Source organism: Melanostigma gelatinosum (genome assembly GCF_949748355.1).
Source record: "Melanostigma gelatinosum genome assembly, chromosome: 3".
Classification (NCBI taxonomy): Eukaryota; Metazoa; Chordata; class Actinopteri; order Perciformes; family Zoarcidae; genus Melanostigma; species Melanostigma gelatinosum.
Genome location: NC_136636.1, coordinates 11,849,531 through 11,873,015, shown reverse-complemented (window position 1 = coordinate 11,873,015; position 23,485 = coordinate 11,849,531). Strand labels below are relative to the sequence as shown.

Here is a 23,485-nt window from a genome sequence, read left to right as displayed (position 1 = left end):
CTCGTACTCTTTTCCTGTTTCACAAGCCGAAGAAACAACACTTGCATTAGTTACAGTGTGTGATTTATCTGGATGGGAAGTTTTCTTTGGCTCCTGCTGGCATTTTAGTTGTTTGCCATGGTCTGTGAATTAAAGACCTGCTTACAATGCCAGGTCATAGATTACAAAGGTGACAAAGCAGCAGGACGGACACAGTTTAAATGATGAAAGTCGTTATTTCTGTGTCCTTATTGCAGTACCTCTAATTTGCTGATTGTGTGAAACTTTTTTCAGAGCTGAAGTTGTGTCTCATCTCTTAAGAAACAATTCTACAACAGACTGTTTAGCCATTTCCTTTTTGTCAGGTTTCAATGTGTGGAATGGTCTCCAAGTGATACAAGCCTACAGTGCGTATTGCATAGCACTTCAGAGAGTGCTACAGGGATGACATATTATTGTTGGACAACCCGGAAGTTAGCATCACACTGGTTCCCTCGACGAAAACCCAATTGAATTCTTGCATTGGATTTCGGCTAATTGCTAAAAATAAGCTCTGTGGCAAACAAAGGTTTATGATACGTACGCGTTTTGTTCTTCTTCACAATTCATGATTTTCATGAACAGGCATTTTTTAAGTGTATATGCAATTACAGAAATAAAAAGCTAACGTTAGGCTATAAATGAACCACACCACGGTCATATGACTTCATGTCACCACCACGAAGCTCAAGGTGGACTAGTGTTTGGAGTGATGACGTTTTGTCGTCTCATTTAGCCACCTGTTAGGAGCCGCCTTTTTAAAGACTTTAAAACTTCAAAATTCATGAGTGGGGTATTTACTGAGATATTTTATGTTGTAGAACAGAAACAGTACAACATATTTAGCATCTGTTGACCACAGACCTTCTTTCAGGCATCGAACCAGAAACCCATTAAAAAAACCTCATTGACTTCAGGACGAGGGAACAGGAAGTATAAAACTGCTGTCTCATTTAGGGGGTTGGGACTCATTCCTGCAGCACTCAAATGTGTGTGTTTATATTAAAAGGAACTTTAATTTTGTGTTGATTTTGGCGGTCCCTGTGGACAAAAGTGGTAGTGTTTCCGAGCACCAGAGTCCCTTTGGAAAATCTCTCTTTTTACTGCAACAGGGTGTGACACTCAGTCCTGGTTCTGATTCCTCCTGTGCCTCCCTTCCCTCCAGCGGCCGACTGTTTCATTGCCCTTTATTGGATAACAGCTTCTATATAATGCCGCATTAACAGGAGATGGTCATTTAAAGAAAAGGTATTTAGTCCAGTTTGTGTGCCGACGTTGAGAAAATCTCAGACTTACGCATGCATATATTTTCAATTCTTTCAAGACAACTAATGCTCAGTCAGGAATAAGGTATGCCATTATTTTGGCTATATATTGAAGATGTAGATATAACTCTCTGTGGATTGCTCCAGACTGCAGCAATACACTAGTTAGTATATGTTAGTTAGTATGTAATACCCCGTCATTGAAATGAACTTGGCAGTACAACTCATACAAATGTTTTTTTGGCAGCTTGAGACTGAAGTGGAGGTTTTTGCAAATAGCATCTGCAGTTAAAGCAGAGAAGCAGATGCAAGAGCGTTGTTTCCTGCCACAACAGGCAGCAAAATCAGCAAAAAGAAACACTGTATGTTACCTGATCTGCACCGAACTGCCAACAGACAAAGTCAATGAGTAGCTGGGGAACATTTTGCCAGTCAGAACCATTTATTACAGGTAACTACCACAGTGCAGTATAATCTTAAGCTTTTAGCAGCAATAATATTACAAATGTTATGGATTCATCCTTACCAGAAGGTAAATGAGGTGCTCAATAAACCCCAAAATGTGCATAAATACTAAATAATTGTATTACTTCAACCACCACCCTTTTATTTTACCAACCTTACTATATTGATTGCTGCAAAAGTATTCAAAAATTGTTAAATAAAAGACAAAATTCAATGAAAGTTTTCTTTGATGTGTGCGTTAAACATGTCCAAAGGGACAAGACATTCAGAGTCTTTACCGGGTCAAATGATACTGGCAGCTGCCAGCAACTTGCATGCAACATGAGGAGATGCATTTTTTATTTTAGCACTAAGAGAGATTATTAAATGAGGTGCTTGTGAAGAGAAAATGGAGGTGTATAGAAACACAGCCTCTGGTCAGTGATACAAAATACACCCATGCTGATGTTGAATAACACAGACTTTGAGCAGTTTCTCCTCGGTATGAAAACTCGAAAAAAATGAGTTTAAAACAGTGTAACAATGTTGAGACAAGTATCACTACACGGTAAATCCATCTTTCTTCGTGATGTGTAATACTTGGACTATAAGTGCTCTTGATATTTTTACACCCAGCGAACTACAGTGTCATTTTGGGACATTGGAGACTTTATAACTGTGATGTCCTCGATCCTGTGACGGTTTTGAAGTGGTTCCGTTTTGTGGTATACGATTCATCTTAAGCATTCATGATCATTGACCTGTTGCTAATGGGAAAACATAACAGACACACTCATACAGCTCCCTGCTTATGCTCATGTCTCTTTTCATTGTATTTCACACATACAGAGAGTAGTGGTGGTGAGGTTCATGTGCGTATTTAAGTGGGTGTGTGGTCACTGAAAATCAGGTAGGAGTGGTTGTGAAAGAGCGAATAAGAGTATAGAGAACCGCTACTAGGAATATACTTTGAGACGGAAGAGCAAGTAAATCGAGAATTTTTCCAGCTTGTTAGCTTATATTATTATGATGTATTAATGCATATCATTGTGGATATGTTTGACTTGGCTCTCTAATAGCGTTCTCCTTCGTTTGCTTGATTCATTCAGGAGCCGACACACAAACGCACACACACACCCACGTGCCCTGCTGACTGAAAGGCAGCATGGATAAGTGGTAGCTCGCTGAAAGGAAGGGAGAGAGAGGAGGTCGCCATAGCAACACGGGGGGGGGGGGGTTTGGGGTTGTCGCTTTTATTGGAGAAAGAAAATCAGCTCTGCCTTATCCTTCCATCTCACTCTCTCAATTCTCCCTTTCTATGTTTCACCTCTCGTTTTTCTCCGTGTTCATTTTCCTTTTTGACGTCAACTGCCTGGGACATCTACAGGGGATTGTTAGCACTTTAATTTCACAACATGGCAAAAGATATAGTATCATGTATGATGCTGCACAAAAGACTAACTAAGAGTCTGTCTCATATTATAAGAATACAACGCAGAATTAAAGTACTCATCAATGCAGCAATGGTGATACAGACAATGATAGTGTTCTGAAACCATGTGAGTGTGTTTTCAGCTTTTAGTGAGTCAAGGTCTGAAATCCTAAATAAGTAAATTGACACTTTGTTCCCAGTGCATCTGAACAGAAGCAAGCATATCTGTCAAGTTTAGGAATGTGACATTTATCAGAAAAAAAGCTTGCACGCAGACACACATACAGTTGCACAATGGCACTAATGGCACATGATATCCCATAACAGGTTGCACGCGGACATGTTGAAAATGTGATATGCTATATGCATGTCACAGCATGCTGTATGCATTTTGTTCACATGTGGAGTGAACCAGCTGGACCTGGGAACACTCAAGGACTTACGGACAACCCTCCCACATCACAACAGCTAAACATGCATGTGTGTGTGTGTGTGTGTGTGTGCGTGTGTGTGTGTGCGTCCACAGAAACATGTCAGATAGAAAATGATTGAGAATGCGCTGCCATGGTGACAGGCCCAGCAGTATCCAATAGCAAAGGGCTATTGAGAAGCATGCCCACTGTGGGAGGAGAGGCGGGTGAGGTGGAGGGAGCAGAGAGACAGAGATAGATAGAGGGAACTGAACACAGTGCTACTCACAGTTTGCACAGTATTCACATTTTTATTTTGTGTTTTGCAGATCACACTCTAGTTGTTTGACATTCTTCCAGACAAAAACCACAACTGTTTTTTATTAAACATGCACTCCTACATCTCTGAGGAAGATCACAGGCTCAAGAACAAAAGCACACTTAGAGAGAAGCTCATTGCACAACTTAATTAAACCTGCTCCCCTGCTCAGACAGACCTGAACGTAGAAAATTAGATAAGTTATAATTACAGAGCTTCACCGTGATTCTGTAATATGTTGTTTTATACGCAAGAGCAGATGGGTGCTGTTCAGTGGCTTCTTCCTGTGTTTCTCCAAAGACAACGTAATTGATGACGATTAATCCTCAATCTGTTTAAATTAGCTGTACTGTGTGTGTGTGCGTGTGTGTGTGTGTGTGTGTGTGTGTGTTGTGTGTGTGTGTGTGTGTGTGTGTGTGTGTGTGTGTGTGTGTGTGTGTGTGTGTGTGTGTGTGTGTGCGCGCGTGTGTGTGTTTAATGCGTGGGAGATGGCAACATGTTTGTGTTTATCAGCCGGCTCTCTGTGCAGAGTTGCCATGGTGAAAGAGTTTGGTTTGTGCTTCAATGTAATGTATCTCTACAGTAAAAAAAAGATCTGTTGTTTCAGAGGTTAAGACCTGTCTGCTTGCAGCGTACATGAACGTTTTGACCATTTCAAAGAGCAGATGACATCACTGGAGGTGGAACTAAACTGATCCAAGAATAAATGGTCTTTCATTCTTGACCATCTTGTACAAAATGGACCACGATGGACTCTACACAGCTTATTGTCTCTCTCTGGTGGTGAGATGTGGTAGTGTATCTAACACTATGGCCATGTTGTGAACAATAGGGCACATACTGTACATCATTTTACGATATCTTCATTATTTTAAATATTGGCCAAACATGCACTCAATTACTTCCACCCTCCAACTGCATTAAAATCACTTCTGTCGACACAAAAAGTAAAACTCCGAGGGGACATTTCAATGTGCCCACATAAAACTGCAATCCAACAGATATGTCCATGACGTTGGCAAAAAATACATAATTTGAAAATGGTCTCATAATACATTGCAATTTGAGTAAAGATTCAACAGTAATGCCAACACAAAAGAATAATGTATCTACTTCAGTATGGGTTCAATGAACAGCAGTATGCTTAATCTATCGCACAACAAATACTGCACCTGGTATCTAAGATAATACAAGTGCAAATGTGACTGGAAGGTTGCTACTTTCAATCTGTGCCCCGTTTAGAACATGTGATGAATGAGTAACACGCTCCCCATTCACACTAAAAGAGGTGGTGTTCATCAGAAGTACAGTCAACCTTCAATTCCAGTCCAACTATGGTCACCAGTAACAGATGTGGTTGTATTGGGCAGCATCCAGGTGTGATGTAACCATGAATGTGAAGCAGATTGCTGCTGGACCGTGTCAACGTTGCCTCAATAAGTACAAATGAAATTATATACTGTATTACAATCTCATTCACACCAATACAAATCAGCTATAACGGCTTAATTTAAAGTTATATCCTGACAAGGAGTGATACATTTTGTTAGTTCATTTTTCGGAGTCACGGAGGAAAATAGAGTGTTTAATTCTGCGTGGACGTCTTCATTTGCTTTCACTGCCAACGATGCTGGCTTACCTGTATGCTTGATATGTGCAAACAATGTAGAATGTCACGTCACAGAACAAGCACACAGCATTTGCTGAAAAGTATCACACTGGAGATGATTTCTCAGCTGCTGCAGCAAACTCTCCTCTTCATAAGTTTGATGTTGTTCGAACAGGTAAAATAGCAAGAGAATGTCAAGAATTGTCTTTATTCTTGTTCTATTATTTCATAAATACAACAAACTATAGTTTTTGTATATATAATATAACTATATATAAAACTTTATAACCTGTGATATCAAATAGCTTTTGCGGCTCCAGACAGAATTTGATTTGGTGGAAAATAGAGCAAAATGGCTCTTTGTACAGAAAAGGTTGCCGACCCCTGAGCTAAAGGAACGTTACCTGGGGTAAGAATAGGAGAGCAACTAATAGGTCTTAACCGGAGGAATTAAGCATGGATTTGAAAGGGCAAAACCCAGAATCTATCCAAGCCGCAACTACTGTGCAAGCACCGCCGCATTTGGAGTGTTTAAGCCATGAGTTACCAGCCAAGTCACGTACCCATTAGACCAGAATAGTGTGAGTCCAACAGACTTTCGTGCAATGGCCTTATACCGTGATGCGCGAAGATCCACTTGAACAAAAGCATGCGAGAGGTAGCTTTACAGATAACATAAAGAACACTTTGCATGAATGAGATAATGCAATTAGAATTGGAGCTGTTCTGTCTGTGTATGCTGCGATGTAGTTTCTGCTGTAACCAGTCAGGCCTAGAAAAGAGAGCATGTCTTTTCCTGTGGTAGGTTTTGAATGGTGCAGGATTGATGTTTTATGAGCACTAGAGAGGCCAGAAGAGTTTTGAGCAACTTCTCGGCCTAAGAAGGCAACAACCTGTCTGCAGAGTTGAACCTTAGTTTTGCTTACTTTAAACCCGCACTCAGCCAGTCGTGCAAGCACCTGGTGGCTTGCAGTCATGCATGTCTCTGCTGACGGTGCAGCAATCAGTAAGTCGTCCACATATTGAATTAACAATACATCCTCAGGAAGTTCAAGAGTTGACAAGTCATGTTTCAAATGTTGGTTAAACAGTCCTGGCGAGAGAAGCAAGTCTGGTGTCTGTGTACTGCTGTCCCTGGAAAGTAAATGCAAAAACCTCTTGTAAGGCTGGGTCAAGTGGAAGACAGAAAAATGCATTTGCGAGGTCAATGACAGTGAAATGCGAGTGAGCAGGAGGCAATGATGAGAGAGCAGTGTGAGGGTTGGGCACGGACATAGACTGTGTGGTGATTATTTTGTTTATCAACCTTAAGTCATGAACCATTCTGTATTTATCAGTGTTGGGTTTTGGGACAGGGAGAATCGGTGTGTTCCACGGTGAATGGCAAGGAACCAAAACACCTGCTTTCACTAGGCCACATGTGTCAAACTCAAGAGTTCATGAACTAGCAGCAATCTAACAACACAGCAGCTAAGAGACGAGCAGGTACTTGTGTTTCTAATGAACTGTTGATGAAAGCACAGACAACACGGATACATCATCTATCCATGTTCATCAGACCTGACTCTCAGTGAGCAGCTCTTGGATGTAGCTGCCATGCAGGACGACGACAGGGAGGAACATTAGTGATGCAGAGAGGTGACACAAACAGCTTTGAACAAAGTTAATGTAATAACTTGTGTTTGATATTTGTCTTTGCTATTTTCTTTAATCGTTTGATCTTTGATAGAGTCATGTGGGTTTCTTAACCCTCAATTAAAATGATTTATGTTATAATAACAGAAATGTGTTTAAATATCATTTTTCATTGATATAACTGCATGTACAATATGTTTACACTTGAATAAACAATAATCAAATGCAGAGAGAGTTATTTAACAATATGTTCGGAGAAGTTACAGTTATACAGTCTTACAGTTACAACCGGCCCTTTGACGTCGACCGTGATGCTGATGTGGCCCAGAGTGGAAATGAGTTTGACACCCCTGCACTAGGCCATCAATCGTGTCTTTAATACCTGCTTCCGCTTCAGGTTTGAGAGGATATTTTCTCCTCCAAATAGGCTGCATATTCGCCTCGAGTGCAAATGAAACCGATGTGTGTGTGCAGTGGCCCACATCCGTAGGGGAGGTGGACCAAAGAGAATCAGGGAGTGTAGCAAACATGGTGTCGGTGTGTGGGTGGTTTGTCCTCTCGCGACCATGAAACCGGTCCAATGTGGTTTGTTGCAAAACAACTGTGTCACGTGTGTGATGCATAATCTTCCAGCTGTTATCTGAAGGTGAAGACTTGATGGCAGGGCACTGAGTAGGCTGCCAATCTGTTAACTGAGACATTCTTTTAGTCATTGGGCCCAATTGCCTGGCTTCATGCCTGGCATGCAGAGCCAGAGAGACGTGAGGAGAGCTGTCTTCTGATAATTCAGACCATTTTAGCTGTTTTTCTGTTCACACCAACACTGAATGCATGAAGGATATTGTTAGAAGACTTTGGTGAACATGGTAAGCGTTGTCTTTGTGACCATGTTAGCGTGCTGATGTGGGCATGTTTAAAGGTGATACGGCATGTAGCAAAGTACTGAAGGACAGCTGAGTAAACATCAGTATCAAACAATTTATGTAAACGAAAAATGGAACACAAGTTATGCTGTCTAGGGTCGAATAACTATTGTGGTCATTAATATTCATAAACCATTGATGTATTCACAATACTGAAAAGCTTGGAGGAAATATGAAGCTAAGTGTAAACTTAAAAAACTTCAATTAAAATATTTTTGGAGTGTCCTGCGCTTTTTGGCCAACAAAAATAAACTTGAACATGTTTAATGTAATCGCATCATATCATTATCAAAAGGCACTTGAAGGTTATCAGTGCTTTCCACTCTGGTCTTGGCCAAAACGAATGAGTTTGACATTTGAATTTTGGTTAAGAGGCAAACCTTATCAAACAAATGTTCCAGATGATGCTGATATGTGGAGCAACCCAGGAGTATAAAAGAGTCCGCTGGTCCTCAGTTCGTTGTACAGAAGCAACATGGGCAAGCTACTCATCTGCGTCGGTAAGCTGAGCTTCTTACTCACAGGAACTTTGAAAACTTTGCACATTTCAACTTAGTTTCATCTTGTGCATAATGCAGATTGTTTCTCATGAATACTGAACCTGCCTCCTCCTTAACTTCTCTAACTCTGTCTCCTCGCTCTGCAGGACTGGCTCTCCTGCTGCATGTGCAGCTCGGTAACTACATCCTTCATGCATTCAGTGTTGGTGTGATATGTGTAGACGTATCTAAGTTTGTGACTTAACGTCAGAGCAATTGTTCTATATGTTGCAGGATCATCCTACATCCTCTCCTGTTATTTCACTAACTGGGCACAGTACCGTCCTGGAGCAGGCAAGTATTTACCCACCGACATTGACCCATGTCTCTGTGACCACCTCATCTATTCCTTTGCTGGAATGGATGGCAACAAGATCAAGACCTACGAGTGGAACGATGAGAAACTCTACGGACAGTTCCAGGCCCTGAAGAACCAGTCAGTACACACATATTCATCGTGTGACTCCGGCACACATGAAAACACACATTAATACATCATTTATGCACACACACGGATTACGTGTGAGAGGTTAAAGTAGATGTTGTTGCTGCTTGCAGGAACAGCAACCTGAAAACTCTGCTGGCCATCGGGGGATGGAACTTTGGTACTCAGAAGTAAGTCGTAATGACATGAGGATCAATACTCTCACCAAGAGGAACTCGTTGCACAAATAGAAGCTCTCTGACTGTCTTCCTGTCTCCAGGTTCACAGCTATGGTTTCCTCTGCTGCCAACCGTCAGACCTTCATCACCAGCGTGATCACGTTCCTGCGTCAGTACCAGTTTGATGGTCTGGATCTCGACTGGGAGTTCCCTAGCACTCGTGGCTCCCCACCTCAGGATAAGGCGCGCTTCACCGTCTTGGTCCAGGTCGGTCATATTGCTATTCAATTTCTGGCTATCGACAAAGTCATGTTGTAGGTGGTCGTATATAAGCCAGCATGACTGTTGTTGTGGAATATTTCTATGAATAGTCGGGAGAAGAGTGTTAAAGTGTTAACAAATCAATGTCAAATGAAACAGAGTCTGGATGAACGATCAAAGTTGTAATAGTCTATTTATTTGCTTGCAAGCAAAGAGAACACAGTCTCACAGACACATCACCGTCATCTGCGAGAGGTGCTCTGAATAACATAGTCAAATGCATAGACATTTATTCTCTCAGTCAGCATGCTGTTATCTTGGTTCACAAACAAGAATAAACAAGAAGAAGGAAACCAGTCAAGGCAGATGTTTTCCTTTGAAGCACAGTGTCCTGTCTTTACGATACCCTGAAGGCGCTTTATGGCCGGTTTACGAATCCCTTTGTTATCAGTTTGTCCCACAATATTTATGGAGACATCAGATGCTTCCTTTGATGTCACTGTGACCTGGTCAAAGAGTTAAGTCACAGTATTGCAGAGATGGAAAAAGCCTGTGAACCATCACACATCATATATGCCTGCAAAGGGTCATGCTCTTCCTGATGCTCATCAGGAAGTACCGTAATCTAGACCTCTGTGTGTCGCCGTCTTTGAAGACCAATAATGCACAGGAAAACAGATACCAAGATAACAGATCACAAGACCCCTGGATCCGAAATTCACGAGACTCATTTAGAAAACACAAGGTTTAGTGCCTGCTCTTCTAAACCTCACTTCCTTAACCCTAAAACAGTAGACTGACATATTTTCCCATCACACTGTGGTTAAACACTGTATGTAGGTTTCAACTTGTTCGGGGTTTGGCCACAAAATCTACCCAGAAGATTTCATCACTTTCTATGAAGTCATATGTTGAAAATATAGTAATCAAATGCAATTGAAATGTAAGTGAAATCTACAAAACCTCAGTTTTATAAAAAATGCAATCATACAGCAACTGTCACTGTTTCTCTCCTTGTAGGAGTTGATGAGCGCCTTTGAGGCTGAGGGCAAGAAGACCAGCCGTCCCCGTCTGATGCTGACTGCTGCAGTCGCTGCTGGAAAGGGAACCATCGACTCTGGATACCAGATTGCCCAGATTGGAGCGTAAGGACATGAGCAGACACGTTGTGTGGAAGACAGCCATGACTAAACATTCAACCCTCATCATGTCTTGTTCACCAGTGTGCTTGACTACATCCACGTCATGTCCTACGACTTCCACGGTTCTTGGGAGCACAATGTCGGAGAGAACAGCCCTCTGTACAAGGGCCCCGCTGACCAGGGCTCCATGAGCGACTTCAATGTGGTGAGTGAGGGCTCCTGCTGTAAATGAATAACGATTAAACAACGTAACAGATGCTCACACTGGCCTGTACTCTCTCATATGTAGGACTATGCTATGAACTACTGGAAGAGCAATGGTGCCCCAGCTGAGAAACTGCTGGTTGGTTTCGCCACCTACGGCCACACCTTCCTCCTGGCTTCCTCTAACACTGCTGTGGGAGCTCCTGCTAGTGGACCCGGAGCTGCTGGACCTTTCACCCGTCAGACTGGCTTCTGGGCCTACTATGAGGTTTGTCCTTTTTTTCTGAATCAGTGTGTGCATGCATACATTATAAAACAGTAAAACATATTATGTATGAATGTATTGTGTAGATCTCTAACTTTAAATCCCCCCCCTCTATCAGATCTGCACTTTCCTGAAGCAAGGAGCCACTCAGGCTTGGGACCCCACACAGTCCGTGCCATATGCCTACAATCAGGGAACCTGGGTCGGATATGACAATGTTAAGAGCTTCCAGGCTAAGGTATGAAGCTGTATATATTATTCCTGTTAAAAACGTTCACGTGTTAAGGTTATTTAACACTCGATTTCACCTCTTTTCCGCTCCACAGATTCAGTGGTTGAAGCAGAGCGGTTTCGGTGGAGCCATGGTGTGGACTTTGGATCTGGACGACTTCAGTGGCACTTTCTGTGGCCAGGGAAAATACCCCCTGATCAACAGCATCAAGAGCGGACTGGGAACTGGAGCTTGTACGCATAACACACATAACCTCTGGTAATAAACAGAAATAATGCTGTTTCTATCTTTTAAATGATTTAATGTCTCTCCCCAGCCTGCACTTCTCGTCCTGGCCCCCTGCCTCCAGTCACACCCGCTGTGCCCCAGCCTCACGGTGGCGGCGGCGGTGGCGGCGGCACAGGATCTGGCTTCTGCGCTGGCAAGTCCAACGGACTCTTCCCTGATCCAACCAACAAGAACAGCTTCTATGAGTGCAGCCAGGGAGAAAGCTACATCAACCACTGTGCTGTCAGCCTGGTGTTCGATGATAGCTGCAAGTGCTGCAACTGGGCTTAAACAAGTCCTTAAGTTCGGAGCTGGGTCAACTGTCATGTAACATAAGACCATCCAACTAAGGCCCATTCAAGAACAGCTCTGTAACACCAGTCACTGTTCCTACCGAAATAAATATCACATTTAAAGCAATTTCAGATCTCCGATGTTTTTGTGTCTTGTGCATGTTTCTCAACAGTAAAATCATAAAACCGCAAAACCTTTTGAAGCAGAAGGAAGTTATTCAATGCAGAACAACTTTGATCATCAAACTAAATATGTTAATTCATCTATTCACTCCTTTATAGCACAGAGCACTACAGAAAAGAAGTGGACTGTGTATATAACAAGTAAAGGCAAACATTAATTGTCGCTGCAGATAAAACCAAACAGTTCAGCATAAAAGCAGTAAAGAATATAGCAGAAAGACAAAGCCAACAACAGAGGTTAAAACAAGTGCAGATTCCCTTTAAAACACACACACCAATAAGTTTGCTATAATTTGTATACTGTCTCAATATATTGTCCTTACTTTATTACCCTGTGGAACCATTAATATAAATAACATCAATTAAAATGGAAGAAAAATAAAAAATAAAAAACAGGAAATAGCACCTTCTTTTAAAACTCAAAAACCCTGGGTTGTATGAATACTTCAACATACTTGCAACTAATGTCTGTAATATATTCATAATTCCTACCAAGCACATCAGTTTTCACCATAGAAATAGAATAGGAGTTCATCTCCAGCCATACACTCATATATAGATATATGCTCAGTATTTTGTAAAGCACTTTGTAAACTCTGTTTTTAAAGGTGTTATGTAAATAAAGTTATTGTTATTATTCGCTCAAATGCATGTTTGTGCTAGTCAACAAAAAGTGACTGTATACATGAGAGGCCACGTGGACTGGTTGTACTGGGACAGAGAGGCTGAGTGGACCAGTTATGTAATACTTTAAGAGTGAAGTTGAACCTGGACCAGGATGTGGAGGACTTCGCGGTGGCGTTCAGATAGGTGAGTACAACAACACGCTGCTGAAGCCTCTAGATGAGAACAACCACTTGGTTGCTCAGTAACTTACTTGCGTGTGCAAGAACTGTGCAGTCTCTACTTTTCTGTAATGTGTGTCAAGTGTCTGCAGCCGCCCTGGAGTTTCTATTGTGCACATATCCACGTTGTCTGCTTTGGTGATGTTTTATTTTAAATAATTTCCAGCCAGCAGTGATCACAGCTCCTGTTATTTACTATCGATGATTTTTGTTTAATTGTCCGAGTTTTGTCTCTTTCTTCGTTAATCCTGGTGAAGCTACACTGTAGTAGTTGTACATCTTTAATTGATAATCAGTTGTTTGCACAAACTGCAGAGCGCCCGTTTGGACATAAGGGGTCTTTGTTGCTGATGCTGTTCCTCCTATAAGTTGACATTCAATGCAAACAGTTATCAGTTCACAAACTGTGGATAAGGACTTGCTATGAGGTGGATGTTGTCTTACTTTGCCTGATGACTTGATGCCTCTGATGAGCTCAGCAGCAGGCCAAGTGCCAAACTACATGTTCCTGTTTCATCCAGACTCTGCAGAGCCACATGAGCCACTGACAAGTGAAGCCAATGTGTAAGTGTCTTAAACTTGTATTCTTGCCAAGAATGGCAAACAGGGGGCAACTCCTCTGGTTGCAAAAGAAGACGGTACAGAAGTCCTTGCGGAAATGACCCTAATTATTACTTTGTTCATTACATCAGTAAACATTGTAAACATGCGTTTATGGCCTCAGTTGCTAGTTTCAAGTCTACTTCTTATAGTCTATGGGCAGAAGTTCATAATGGCTAAGTTGTAATACTAGAGCGATGTGAGAACAGCTTGACATCAGAGATGGAGGAAGAAGTTGTTTATTGTTGAATATCACAGGTGAGGAGCAAAAAATACGTAGTTAACTGACAAGAATCTGTACATGACAGACAGTCACTACTGACAGAACATTCAACATTTTGTATGAAAGAAAGTGGGATGAATACAAATGAATGGATCATTGACTAAATAAAACAATTGGCTGATTTTAAAGCCGCTGTAAGCGATATTGTTGATAGATACATACAGTGAAATGTGCTGTTAATAACATTGATAACATTCAGCCGTTAGATGTCGCACTCTCCCTCCCCCGCTCCAGTGAATTCACTTCACAACAAGTGGTTTCCAGTTCTGTCAATGTGTGCATCTTTACTTATAGTACAGATGTGTTGTTTATTTGGGGTTTGACATGATTTGCAGAGATTCAGTAGATATAGATTCAAGTTACTTTGTGTGGTGGTGGTTTAACATTCATAGAACGTAATGGTAATCTGAGTAAAGTTTGGCATGTCATCTAAGCGGTGTTGTTTTGCTTATTTCTACTTATTTTCCAGTCTGATGCGGATCTTCATTGTAGCCTAAATTGTAATGCTATGTAACTGGACAAAAGGTACAAGGACTATGGCTGTTGGTTGTAGTTGTTGATTTTCTTTATATATAGATACCGAATTTTCAGTATTTGAGTCACTCTCTGCCTCAATCAATTAATGCAACTTTCAATATAAATTGTACACATATTACACTGCTGCACTGAAGAGAAGGAACCATAAACACATAAAAACACACATCAGAGCCATGAGCTCGAGATTATATTCACATTTACTTCTGGTTTGGTTCTAAGGCTCATCCTCAGGCGGCAGCGGTCTTGTGAGTAACGTTCTCCTCGATGGATGTCCAGATAGGGATGCCATTCTTCAGCTGGGGAACACAACGACTTCAGACGCTGTGGAAAGCGAGGGATGAGCATAATATCTTTGAATTCGTGGAAAGAATTTCAAGCTGTGCAACATGCAATGCTTTGAAAAACAAAAGTCACATCGTAATACACACACACGCACCTTCCAGGGGCTTCCCTCGGCTCTTATGAACTTATACACAGCGATGACGGGGACCCCGAGGAGCATGAATACAGCCATGCACCAGCCCAGAACCAAACCCCAGACTGGGAAAGGGACTCCTCCATAGGAGGGTGGCGTAAACGTCATCAGAGACCAGATCAGGATCACCTACACAACAAAGGCAGACGATTTCATTCATCAAAACTAACTTTGAATGTGAATTTATGGAACCACTTTAGACAAGGGTCAGTTTTATTTTTTCACTCTTTTATACAAAAAGATGAAATCTAAAATGAATTGAATTAAACAGAAATTCAGATCTTGTCACACAAGTTTAGTGGCTGCTGGCCGTAATTATACCACCTTTTAAAAATATATCTTTAAGTAGCTTTTGAAGCAATAATAACTGTCAATTTGATGACATTCCCTCAACATATGATGAGGATTGAAGCAGATGTGATCGATCGCCATCTTCTGCATCAGGGGCATTGTGTGACTCACCACTATGACGCAGGGACAGATGAAGAACCAGCATGCTCTCCACCATAGCCAGAAAGTGAAGCTCTTTTTTCCAATCATCATCTCAATGTCTTTGATAAAACGGTTCCCTCCTGTAATGCATCGGAAGAATACATTGGCCTGAATGTACACAGCTGGACTTTAAGGCTCTCTGTCAGTTTTATGTCCACATATCTTCAGTTATCATATTTACCATATATGTAGCAGACACCAATGATCTCCAAGAGACCCAAACATAGCAGCACCCAGCTGGTAGCAAACTGGTCGATTAGAGTCACCCAGTATATTCCCGCCTGTCTCAGACACACACACACACGCACACACACACACACACACACACACACACACACACACACACACACACACACACACACACACACACACACACACACACACACACACACACACACACACACACACACACACACACACAAGCTGAGTTAACGAGGCCTATGTCAGACAACAGTTACATTAAGTTACATGAAGGCAGACTTACCCTTGTGACACATGGCAGTCCCAGCAGGTAGAGGATGGAAGACGTCGTAATAGTCAATAAAGCTCGTTTGGATTTGAATATTTTAGGGAAGGAATCGAGCAGGCAGGTGGTGATCACCTCTAATGAATGACAGAGAGATGTCAGGATCCAGCATTCTATCAATGGTCTTAATTCAACAGCAAAGGTCTTAATGTTAAGTGTGAATGACAACTGAATATTTCACCTATTCCTGCAAACTGGGAGTCCAGACCCACCGTGAAAAGCATGAAGAAGAACAAAATGGACCACAGAGGGGAAATAGGAAGCTTAGACAGAGCATCTGGATATGCAATGAATGCCAGACCAAATCCTGCACAAAGACAAAGAAACATGACATCACAGGCTGCCTGAAAGTCTTGCAAATTTTATATGAACTGATGCCCACATTTTGTGTCTGTCTGACCTTCCTTCACCACTTCTCCAACAGGCATTTTGTAGATGTGAGCCATGTGACCCAAGATTGAAAATATGGCAAAGCCTGCAAGCACACTGGTACCTAAGAAAACATGAAAATAGCTAAATAGATGAGATAAATATAGAAATTATAGAAATGTTCCTTAGACAATGCAGTTACAGTAGCTGTGCTCCTACCAGCATTAGTAAGAGTTACAACAAATGCGTCCTTAAAGACATTATTGTGGAAGTTGTTATAAGAAGCAAGAGTCATGACTCCACCCCAGCCAATCGAGAGGGAGTAGAAGGTCTGAGTTGCTGCGTCTTTCCAGACCTAAAAACACACAGTCATGCTTTAAATTAATATACTTAGATTGCTGTCCTGCGTTGCAGATAAGTATGGATAGTTGGGTCCCTACGTCCCTACCTGTGCTTCTGTCAGTTTAGTCAAATTGGATTGGGAACCAATGTAGAACTCAATCCCATCTCTGGCTCCCTCTAGTGTCACACCTCTGATCAGCAGGATCAGAATCACCACATAAGGAAAAGTAGCAGTGAAATACACAACCTGGTGAGACAAAAGCCAAGAGTTAAAATTGCGAAAAAGTAAATCATTTATTTATATTGTCTTGCATTGTTGCTGCGAATTTCAATGATAAAGTGTAAAACTTATAAGGGCTTAAAATTGTAAAGGTGTTTGCCATGTTGTGTCTTTTCTTCTCTGCATCTAGCGTTCACTTCCACGTCCCATGCTGACATTCCCATCAGCCTCAGCTGTACTTTGCATTCAGTGCGGATTGGAAAATGTTAGCATGCTAACACACTAAACTATAACTGTAAACATAGCAAACATTATTCCTGCAAACATCTGCATGTTAGCATTGTGAACATATTAGCATGCTGATGCCAGCATTTAGCTCAAAGCACTGCTTTGTCTATAAAGCCCCACAGAGCTGCTAGCCGTGTGGTTGACTCATGTACTGTTACCGCACAGACGTGAAAGTGGTATCAATCTTATTATTTAACTCTCAACATGAAAGCTAGTCAGCATATATCCTAAAATATGGTACTGGTCCATCAGCATAGGAAATTCACATAGTGGTTGAAACAATGTACTTCATGTAGGCCTACATAACAGCTGAGCATGGATCAAGTCTTTTTTTGGTATGTAGCTGAGTGAGAGGCTTCCTTGCTTTGTATAGCAGGAAACCCAAATGATAAATATATGAAGGACATTTGGGTTGAGTGTTGCAGTGGGTTGATTGGCTCTATGCATTGGCCCTTCTGTTGAACTGTAGATAACGACTTACTATGAGGTGGATGTTGTCGCACTGAACTGGTTTGGATCCTATTTATCGGATCGATCTCAGTTTGTTTGTGTAAATGATGAAGCCTCGATGAAGACCAACGTCAGTTATGGAGTTCCACAAGGTTCTGTGCTTGGACCAATCTTGTTCACCTTATATATGCTTCCTTTAGGCAATATTATCAGAAAACACTCTATAACCTTTCATTGTTATGCAGATGATACTCAATTATATATATCGATCAAACCAGACGAAACCAGCCAGCTCGCTAAACTGCAAGCGTGTCTTAAGGACATAAAAACCTGGATGACCTGCAACTTCCTGATGTTAAACTCAGACAAAACTGAAGTTATTCTACTAGGCCCAGAACACCTCCGAAATCAGTTATCTAATGATATAGTTTCTCTAGATGGCATTGCGCTGGCATCCAGCAGCACCGTCAAGAATCTTGGAGTTACCTTTGATCAGGATTTTTCTTTCAACTCTCAGATAAAACTTATTTCTAGGACTGCCTTTTTTCACCTACGTAATATTTCAAAAATCAGGCACATCCTATCTCAAAGCGATGCAGAGAAATTAGTTCATGCATTTGTTACCTCTAGACTAGATTACTGCAATTCCTTATTTTCAGGCTGCTCTAATAAGTCTCTTAAATCTCTCCAGCTGATCCAGAATGCTGCAGCTCGTGTACTAACAAGAACTAAGAGGAGAGATCATATTACTCCTGTATTAGCTTCTCTGCACTGGCTCCCTGTAAAATCTAGAATATAATTTAAAATCCTTTTACTTACCTACAAAGCCCGAATTGGTCAGGCTCCATCATATCTTAAAGAGCTTATAGTACCATACTGCCCTACTAGAGAGCTGCGATCCAGTCATTCAGGGTTACTTGTGGTTCCTAGAGTCTTAAAAAGTAGGACGGGAGCCAGATCCTTCCGTTATCAAGCTCCTCTTCTGTGGAACCAGCTTCCCGTTTCAGTCCGGGGGGCCGACACACTCACCACATTTAAGAGTAGGCTTAAGACTTTCCTCTTTGATAGTGCTTATAGTTAGGGATGGCTCTGGCTTGCCTTGGACCGGCCCATGGACAAACTGGTATCGGCAAAAACTACAGGGGGACTTCCTACACTGAGCACCTCTCTCCTCCTCTTCTTCACCTCCGTCTGTATGCATTGATGTCCCATTAATGCTCATTACTAACGTTACTTCTTCCCCGGAATATTTGTGCTTTCTCGCCTCACAGGATGACCGCAGTTTTATCTGGACACTGGTTCTTCAACCAGCCATGGCCCTGCTGACACCTACTACGATCTTCATTGTTAACATTTTAATCCGATTACCGACACCATTAATGCACAGCACTGATTTTGTCTCTTCCCCGGAGTCCTTGTGCTTCCTCTCCTCACAGGTTTCCATGGAGCATGGTTTCATCTGGACCCTGGTCCTTCCTCCTGCCATGGCCCTGCTGACTCCAACTGCTAATATCACTTTTATTATTACTCACATTACTATTTCATACGACCGATACCATTAATGCACATTATTGACCTGCTTCTTCACCAGAGTCTCTGTGCTTTCTCGCCTCACAGGTTCCTGTGTATCCGGGTTTACCTGGACCAGGTGTTGCCTCCTGTCGTGGTTGTGTCATACATTGAATGTGCTGTAATTACATTGAATGTGTTGTAATTCACTATCCTGTTCTACACATGACATCATTGCACTTCTGTCCATCCAGGGAGAGGGATCCCTCCTCTATTGCTCTCCCACAGGTTTCTTCCTCTTTCCTCCCCGTTAAAGGGTTTTTTTGGGGAGTTTTTCCTGTTCTGATGTGAGGGTTCCGGGACAAGAGGATGTCAAACGTGTACATATTGTAAAGCCCTCTGAGGCAAATTTGTAATTTGTGATTTTGGGCTATACAAAAATAAATTTAATTGAAATAGTCTTACTTTGCCTGATGACTTGATGCCTCTGATGAGCGCTGCTGCAACAATCATGGAGCTCAGCAGCAGACAGAGGGCCAAGTGCCAAACTACTGGTCCTGTTTCATCCAGACCACTGGATCTCTGCAGAGCCACGTGACTGAGGAGGAGAGACGTCTCACTTTACAGCCACAGCAGTATGACAAGTGTGTGTATTTGTGCTTGGTTGCTCGAGTGTGTGATTCTTACTCCCAGTACTGCTCACTCGGACTCTGCACTGGAACTGTGATCATGTTGGATGAAGGACAAGTGCTGTTTTCCTGAGTCAAGTTGGCCACTAAAACACCACTTACATTGCAGGACACTAGAAAAGAAAACCAGAAAAGGTCGATGTAGTGAGTATTTCCAAGCAGTAATTTTCTAGAATGAATCAATTATTTTATTTTTTTTGCTGTGACCTGAAGTAGCGCTTAGAGTCCTGTAATGCTGATAAAAATGCACTCAAACGGCAGTTTTTTGGTTTTTAGCATGCTTTTAAATCTTTCATTTATGTCACAATATGTCATCTTGTCATTCTTTTCATGTCACCGCTACCTCAGGAGAATGACACATCAGCTTCCAACAAACGGCAGATTTGAGCCACAAAATACAACCAAAAAAGTGGAGATGAAAAGCACCTATAGGAGTGTTGCTACAGTTGCTGTCAGCCCAACTGAGGCAGCTGGACCACGGCAGAGGAGACTGGAAGGAGGCGAACATGTAGTACAGGCTGTAAGCGATGATGACGTTGTAATAAATTGAGACTATTATCGTCACCATGACCATGGCAACGCCAACACCTGGAGAGGAAGAAAGGGGAAAATTAAATGTACTCTCGTTACTGTAACACGAATTGGGGATTTTTCTTTTTCACAAGTTTTGTACTTCACTACATTTTAAGTTGCATCCATTACAGAGTAAAAACAAAAGTCACATAAAGAGTCCTGATGAACTGAACTGAACAGAAGCCGTGAGATAAATCAAGCTGCATCAGAGAAGAAGCTGCAGGTGTCCATAGCTCGTTTAAAGCTGTAATTAATCTTTTACCTTTAGATTGGATGATTATGCGTTGGCCTTAAAGGGTCAAAGCCTTAAAATCAAACAACCAAAAGCTCCTTTGAAGTCAAGAGTCATAAAAAAGACACATTCTTGGCTCCACAGTCAATCATTAACCAACAGCCTCATTAAATTCCTCATGTTTGACATCCTTGTTCTCAGATGTACCAGAGTGATCTTTCACAAAACGTGAATGTTGGTCTTACCCTGCATGATTGGCACTGATCTCCATATGTTAATTGGACCTTGGCTGCAAAACTGTCCAAAGGCACTTTCCAGGAAGAAAAGGGGAATTCCAGCCACCACCAGCATCACAAAGTAAGGGATAAGAAAGGCACCTGCTCAAAGTGACGCATTAAAAACAATGGCAACAGTAATTCTGTCAAACAGGATTTCCAAATGCATTAGACAAGAAATACTTACCCCCTCCATTCTTGTAGGCCAAATATGGAAATCTCCAGATATTTCCAAGTCCAACAGCATACCCGATGGCAGAGAGGATATAGTCCTTCTTGCTGGCCCAGTTCCCACGCTCAGTATTCTCATCGCCATCATCCACATGTGGATCCTATTGAAAAGTTAAATAAGTTATTAAAGCGGTAAAAGTTGTAAAATGGCTCAGATTGTATGTTGTACCAGGGAAATCTTAAGAAAAACACCTGCAGTGAGAAAAGTACATTTTAGAATGATGCAATACAAATTTCTGCAATGCGATATGATAATGTTTGACAAAAATACAGATATCATAGGACAGTGTTTCTCAGCTGTGTGCTGAAACCCATTTCACTGTTGATCATCTTGACTTGTCATAATATAATCTGTTTTCATTGTGAAATCTTTTAATTATTTCCACTCTTGTGTCATGTTAAGATTGGATTGTTGTGGTTTCAGCACAAAAAACCTGCAGTTCAGTCAAAAAGTGAAATTGGCTCCATCACCCCCCATTAGGAGGCATTTTCTAAACTAAAACAGAAAACATATTTTTCTAAATTAAATACCAAATTAAGTGAAAAATGTTTTTGTGTTCCTGAGTTGATTGACATTTGTGTTATTAATCAGAAATACAAACAATTTCCAAATTCCTCAGTCTTATTCAATGTAGCTGTTGTAACTTATCTGGTCAAACAGATTTGTAATCCTACCTGGTCGACGGCAGCAGGATTTCTGAAAATGAAATCCTTGAAACTGTTCCAGCTGTATTTCCTCATGTCCTTTCACCTGCTTGTCGTCTGTTAAGTAATTCAAATCAGTCGGGTTGCGCTGGTTTAAAGCCCCCCTGACAGACAGTGGAGTGATGTTTTTAACCAATCACCTGACCCGTACACTCCTCCCACAACACCGCTGAGCTGGTTGTGTTTGTGCAATTAGTCTTTTTAAACTGGAATCATTGTTTAATGCACATTAGTAAATTAAGTTCTCCTCTTGATGACATTAGCGACTAAACTATCCCCACTCAATCTGATATAGAGCTGGTGAGTGTGGCTTTCTGCATTATGTCAGTATTTCTGACCCTGATATTTCCTATGACCCTCTATTATTATTCTGCAAAAATAGACCTATCTGAATGTGACTGCTCACCTCAGATTGTGTTAGGAGTGATAAAAACATTATATCCTCTGAATTGATAAATCGACAAAAGAGTGGAACCATGACTGCCACTCAATGTTCACACTCAGTGTGTGTGTGCGTGTGTGTGTGTGTGTGTGTGTGTGTGTGTGTGTGTGTGTGTGTGCGTGTGACTCAGGTGAGGGACTCTAACCACGTCTTAACAACTGCTCCCTAAAGCCTTATGACTGATGATGGATAGATCTCATTTTGGTTGGTGACATCTACACATAATCACTGTGCTGTTAGCATACGCACATCGGTGTCACTCGTAATCACCACCTGATGATGACCACAACCATGTCAGATCACATGACTGAAAAAGTCCTGCTTCACCCAATAATCAATGGATTACAACACCTATTAGACTTATGGTAATAGTCATAGATAAACCACTGGAAACCTGTAATATACGTCAGTTTTAATGACGGTATCTGGTGGCATGTGGCCACAGATTACAAAACATATAATGGAGGAAAACATTATCGACATCCTGTGTCCTGTGACGATCCCACCTCTGACCAGCTGACACACAGAGGGTGCAGCACTGATCAACAGGACAACTCTGCCTCCTGCAGCTGGCCTGCAGGTCAACCTGATGATTCATGTATTACCATGCAATCACCTCACAATCAAAATAAAATAAGTCTTCTCACAGATAACATGCCATGATTGGAGGTGTTTTTTTTTGGTGTTACCGAAATATATTTACATCTCTACAAAGATTCTCTTCCTTTAGAAACATTTCTGCATCGGCCGCACAGAGTCATAGTTTGCAATCATTTAAAATATTACAATTTGCTTTTGTGGAATTGTTGAAAAGCGTTTCATTTTCTCTTGCGGTTCCTTGCGTCTATTGTCCTATTTGTGCCGACATCCTCTTAAGAGCAGATTGTAGCGGACATCCGCAGAATTCTCTCGATAAAACTGAAATGTCTACACAATCTGAACCAATAATACACCAATAATATAGGTAAATTAATGGTTGAATTTACCATGTGTATGAACAGACTGATAACACTCCACACTCAAATCATTAACGCCGAGTCTACCGTGTTTATGACCCCATCGTTCCAGGTTTACGAACATCCACATTCCTGAGGACACAGAGATTGTGATAATTGTGAGATTGTGATTCTGATTGTAATAAACAACTTAAATAAATGTTTACTTGATATGCTAGTCCTAGTCAGAGTAACAAACTCAATGTATTTGTAAATACATTGGTATAATTTGGTTAGAGAGGACTGACCCTCTAAATCTTCTATAGAGTCCAAAATGACTTTCCTGACATTCCACCTCACAAACAACTTAGATGTGGAGCAGGAAGTCACCATATCCAGTGAGCAGAAGACCTGTAGTCTTTG

The 23,485-nt window shown here is 41.5% G+C and overlaps 2 protein-coding genes across 2 annotated transcripts; one reads left to right on the top strand and one right to left on the bottom strand.

The window, feature by feature from the left end:
* Positions 1-8,515: 8,515 nt before the first annotated feature.
* LOC306797721 (acidic mammalian chitinase-like) lies at positions 8,516-11,859 on the top strand (the record flags this gene model as incomplete). The annotated part of the gene is made up of 11 exons (XM_079297115.1): positions 8,516-8,555; positions 8,702-8,731; positions 8,829-9,030; positions 9,153-9,209; positions 9,299-9,464; positions 10,479-10,603; positions 10,682-10,805; positions 10,890-11,072; positions 11,188-11,307; positions 11,396-11,534; positions 11,618-11,859. Exons 1-11 carry the CDS (start codon positions 8,531-8,533, stop codon positions 11,857-11,859), a joined length of 1,413 nt encoding a protein of 470 aa, XP_079153241.1. The 5' UTR covers positions 8,516-8,530.
* A 2,615-nt stretch (positions 11,860-14,474) lies between these two features.
* Positions 14,475-21,721, bottom strand: slc6a14 (solute carrier family 6 member 14; the record flags this gene model as incomplete). The annotated part of the gene is made up of 15 exons (XM_079266061.1): positions 14,475-14,630; positions 14,746-14,913; positions 15,247-15,356; positions 15,458-15,557; positions 15,761-15,879; positions 15,984-16,109; positions 16,203-16,295; positions 16,391-16,526; positions 16,620-16,760; positions 19,446-19,578; positions 19,668-19,782; positions 20,096-20,257; positions 20,720-20,851; positions 20,937-21,081; positions 21,656-21,721. 15 exons carry the CDS (start codon positions 21,719-21,721, stop codon positions 14,475-14,477), a joined length of 1,902 nt encoding a protein of 633 aa, XP_079122187.1.
* Between the last annotated feature and the right edge of the window lie 1,764 nt (positions 21,722-23,485).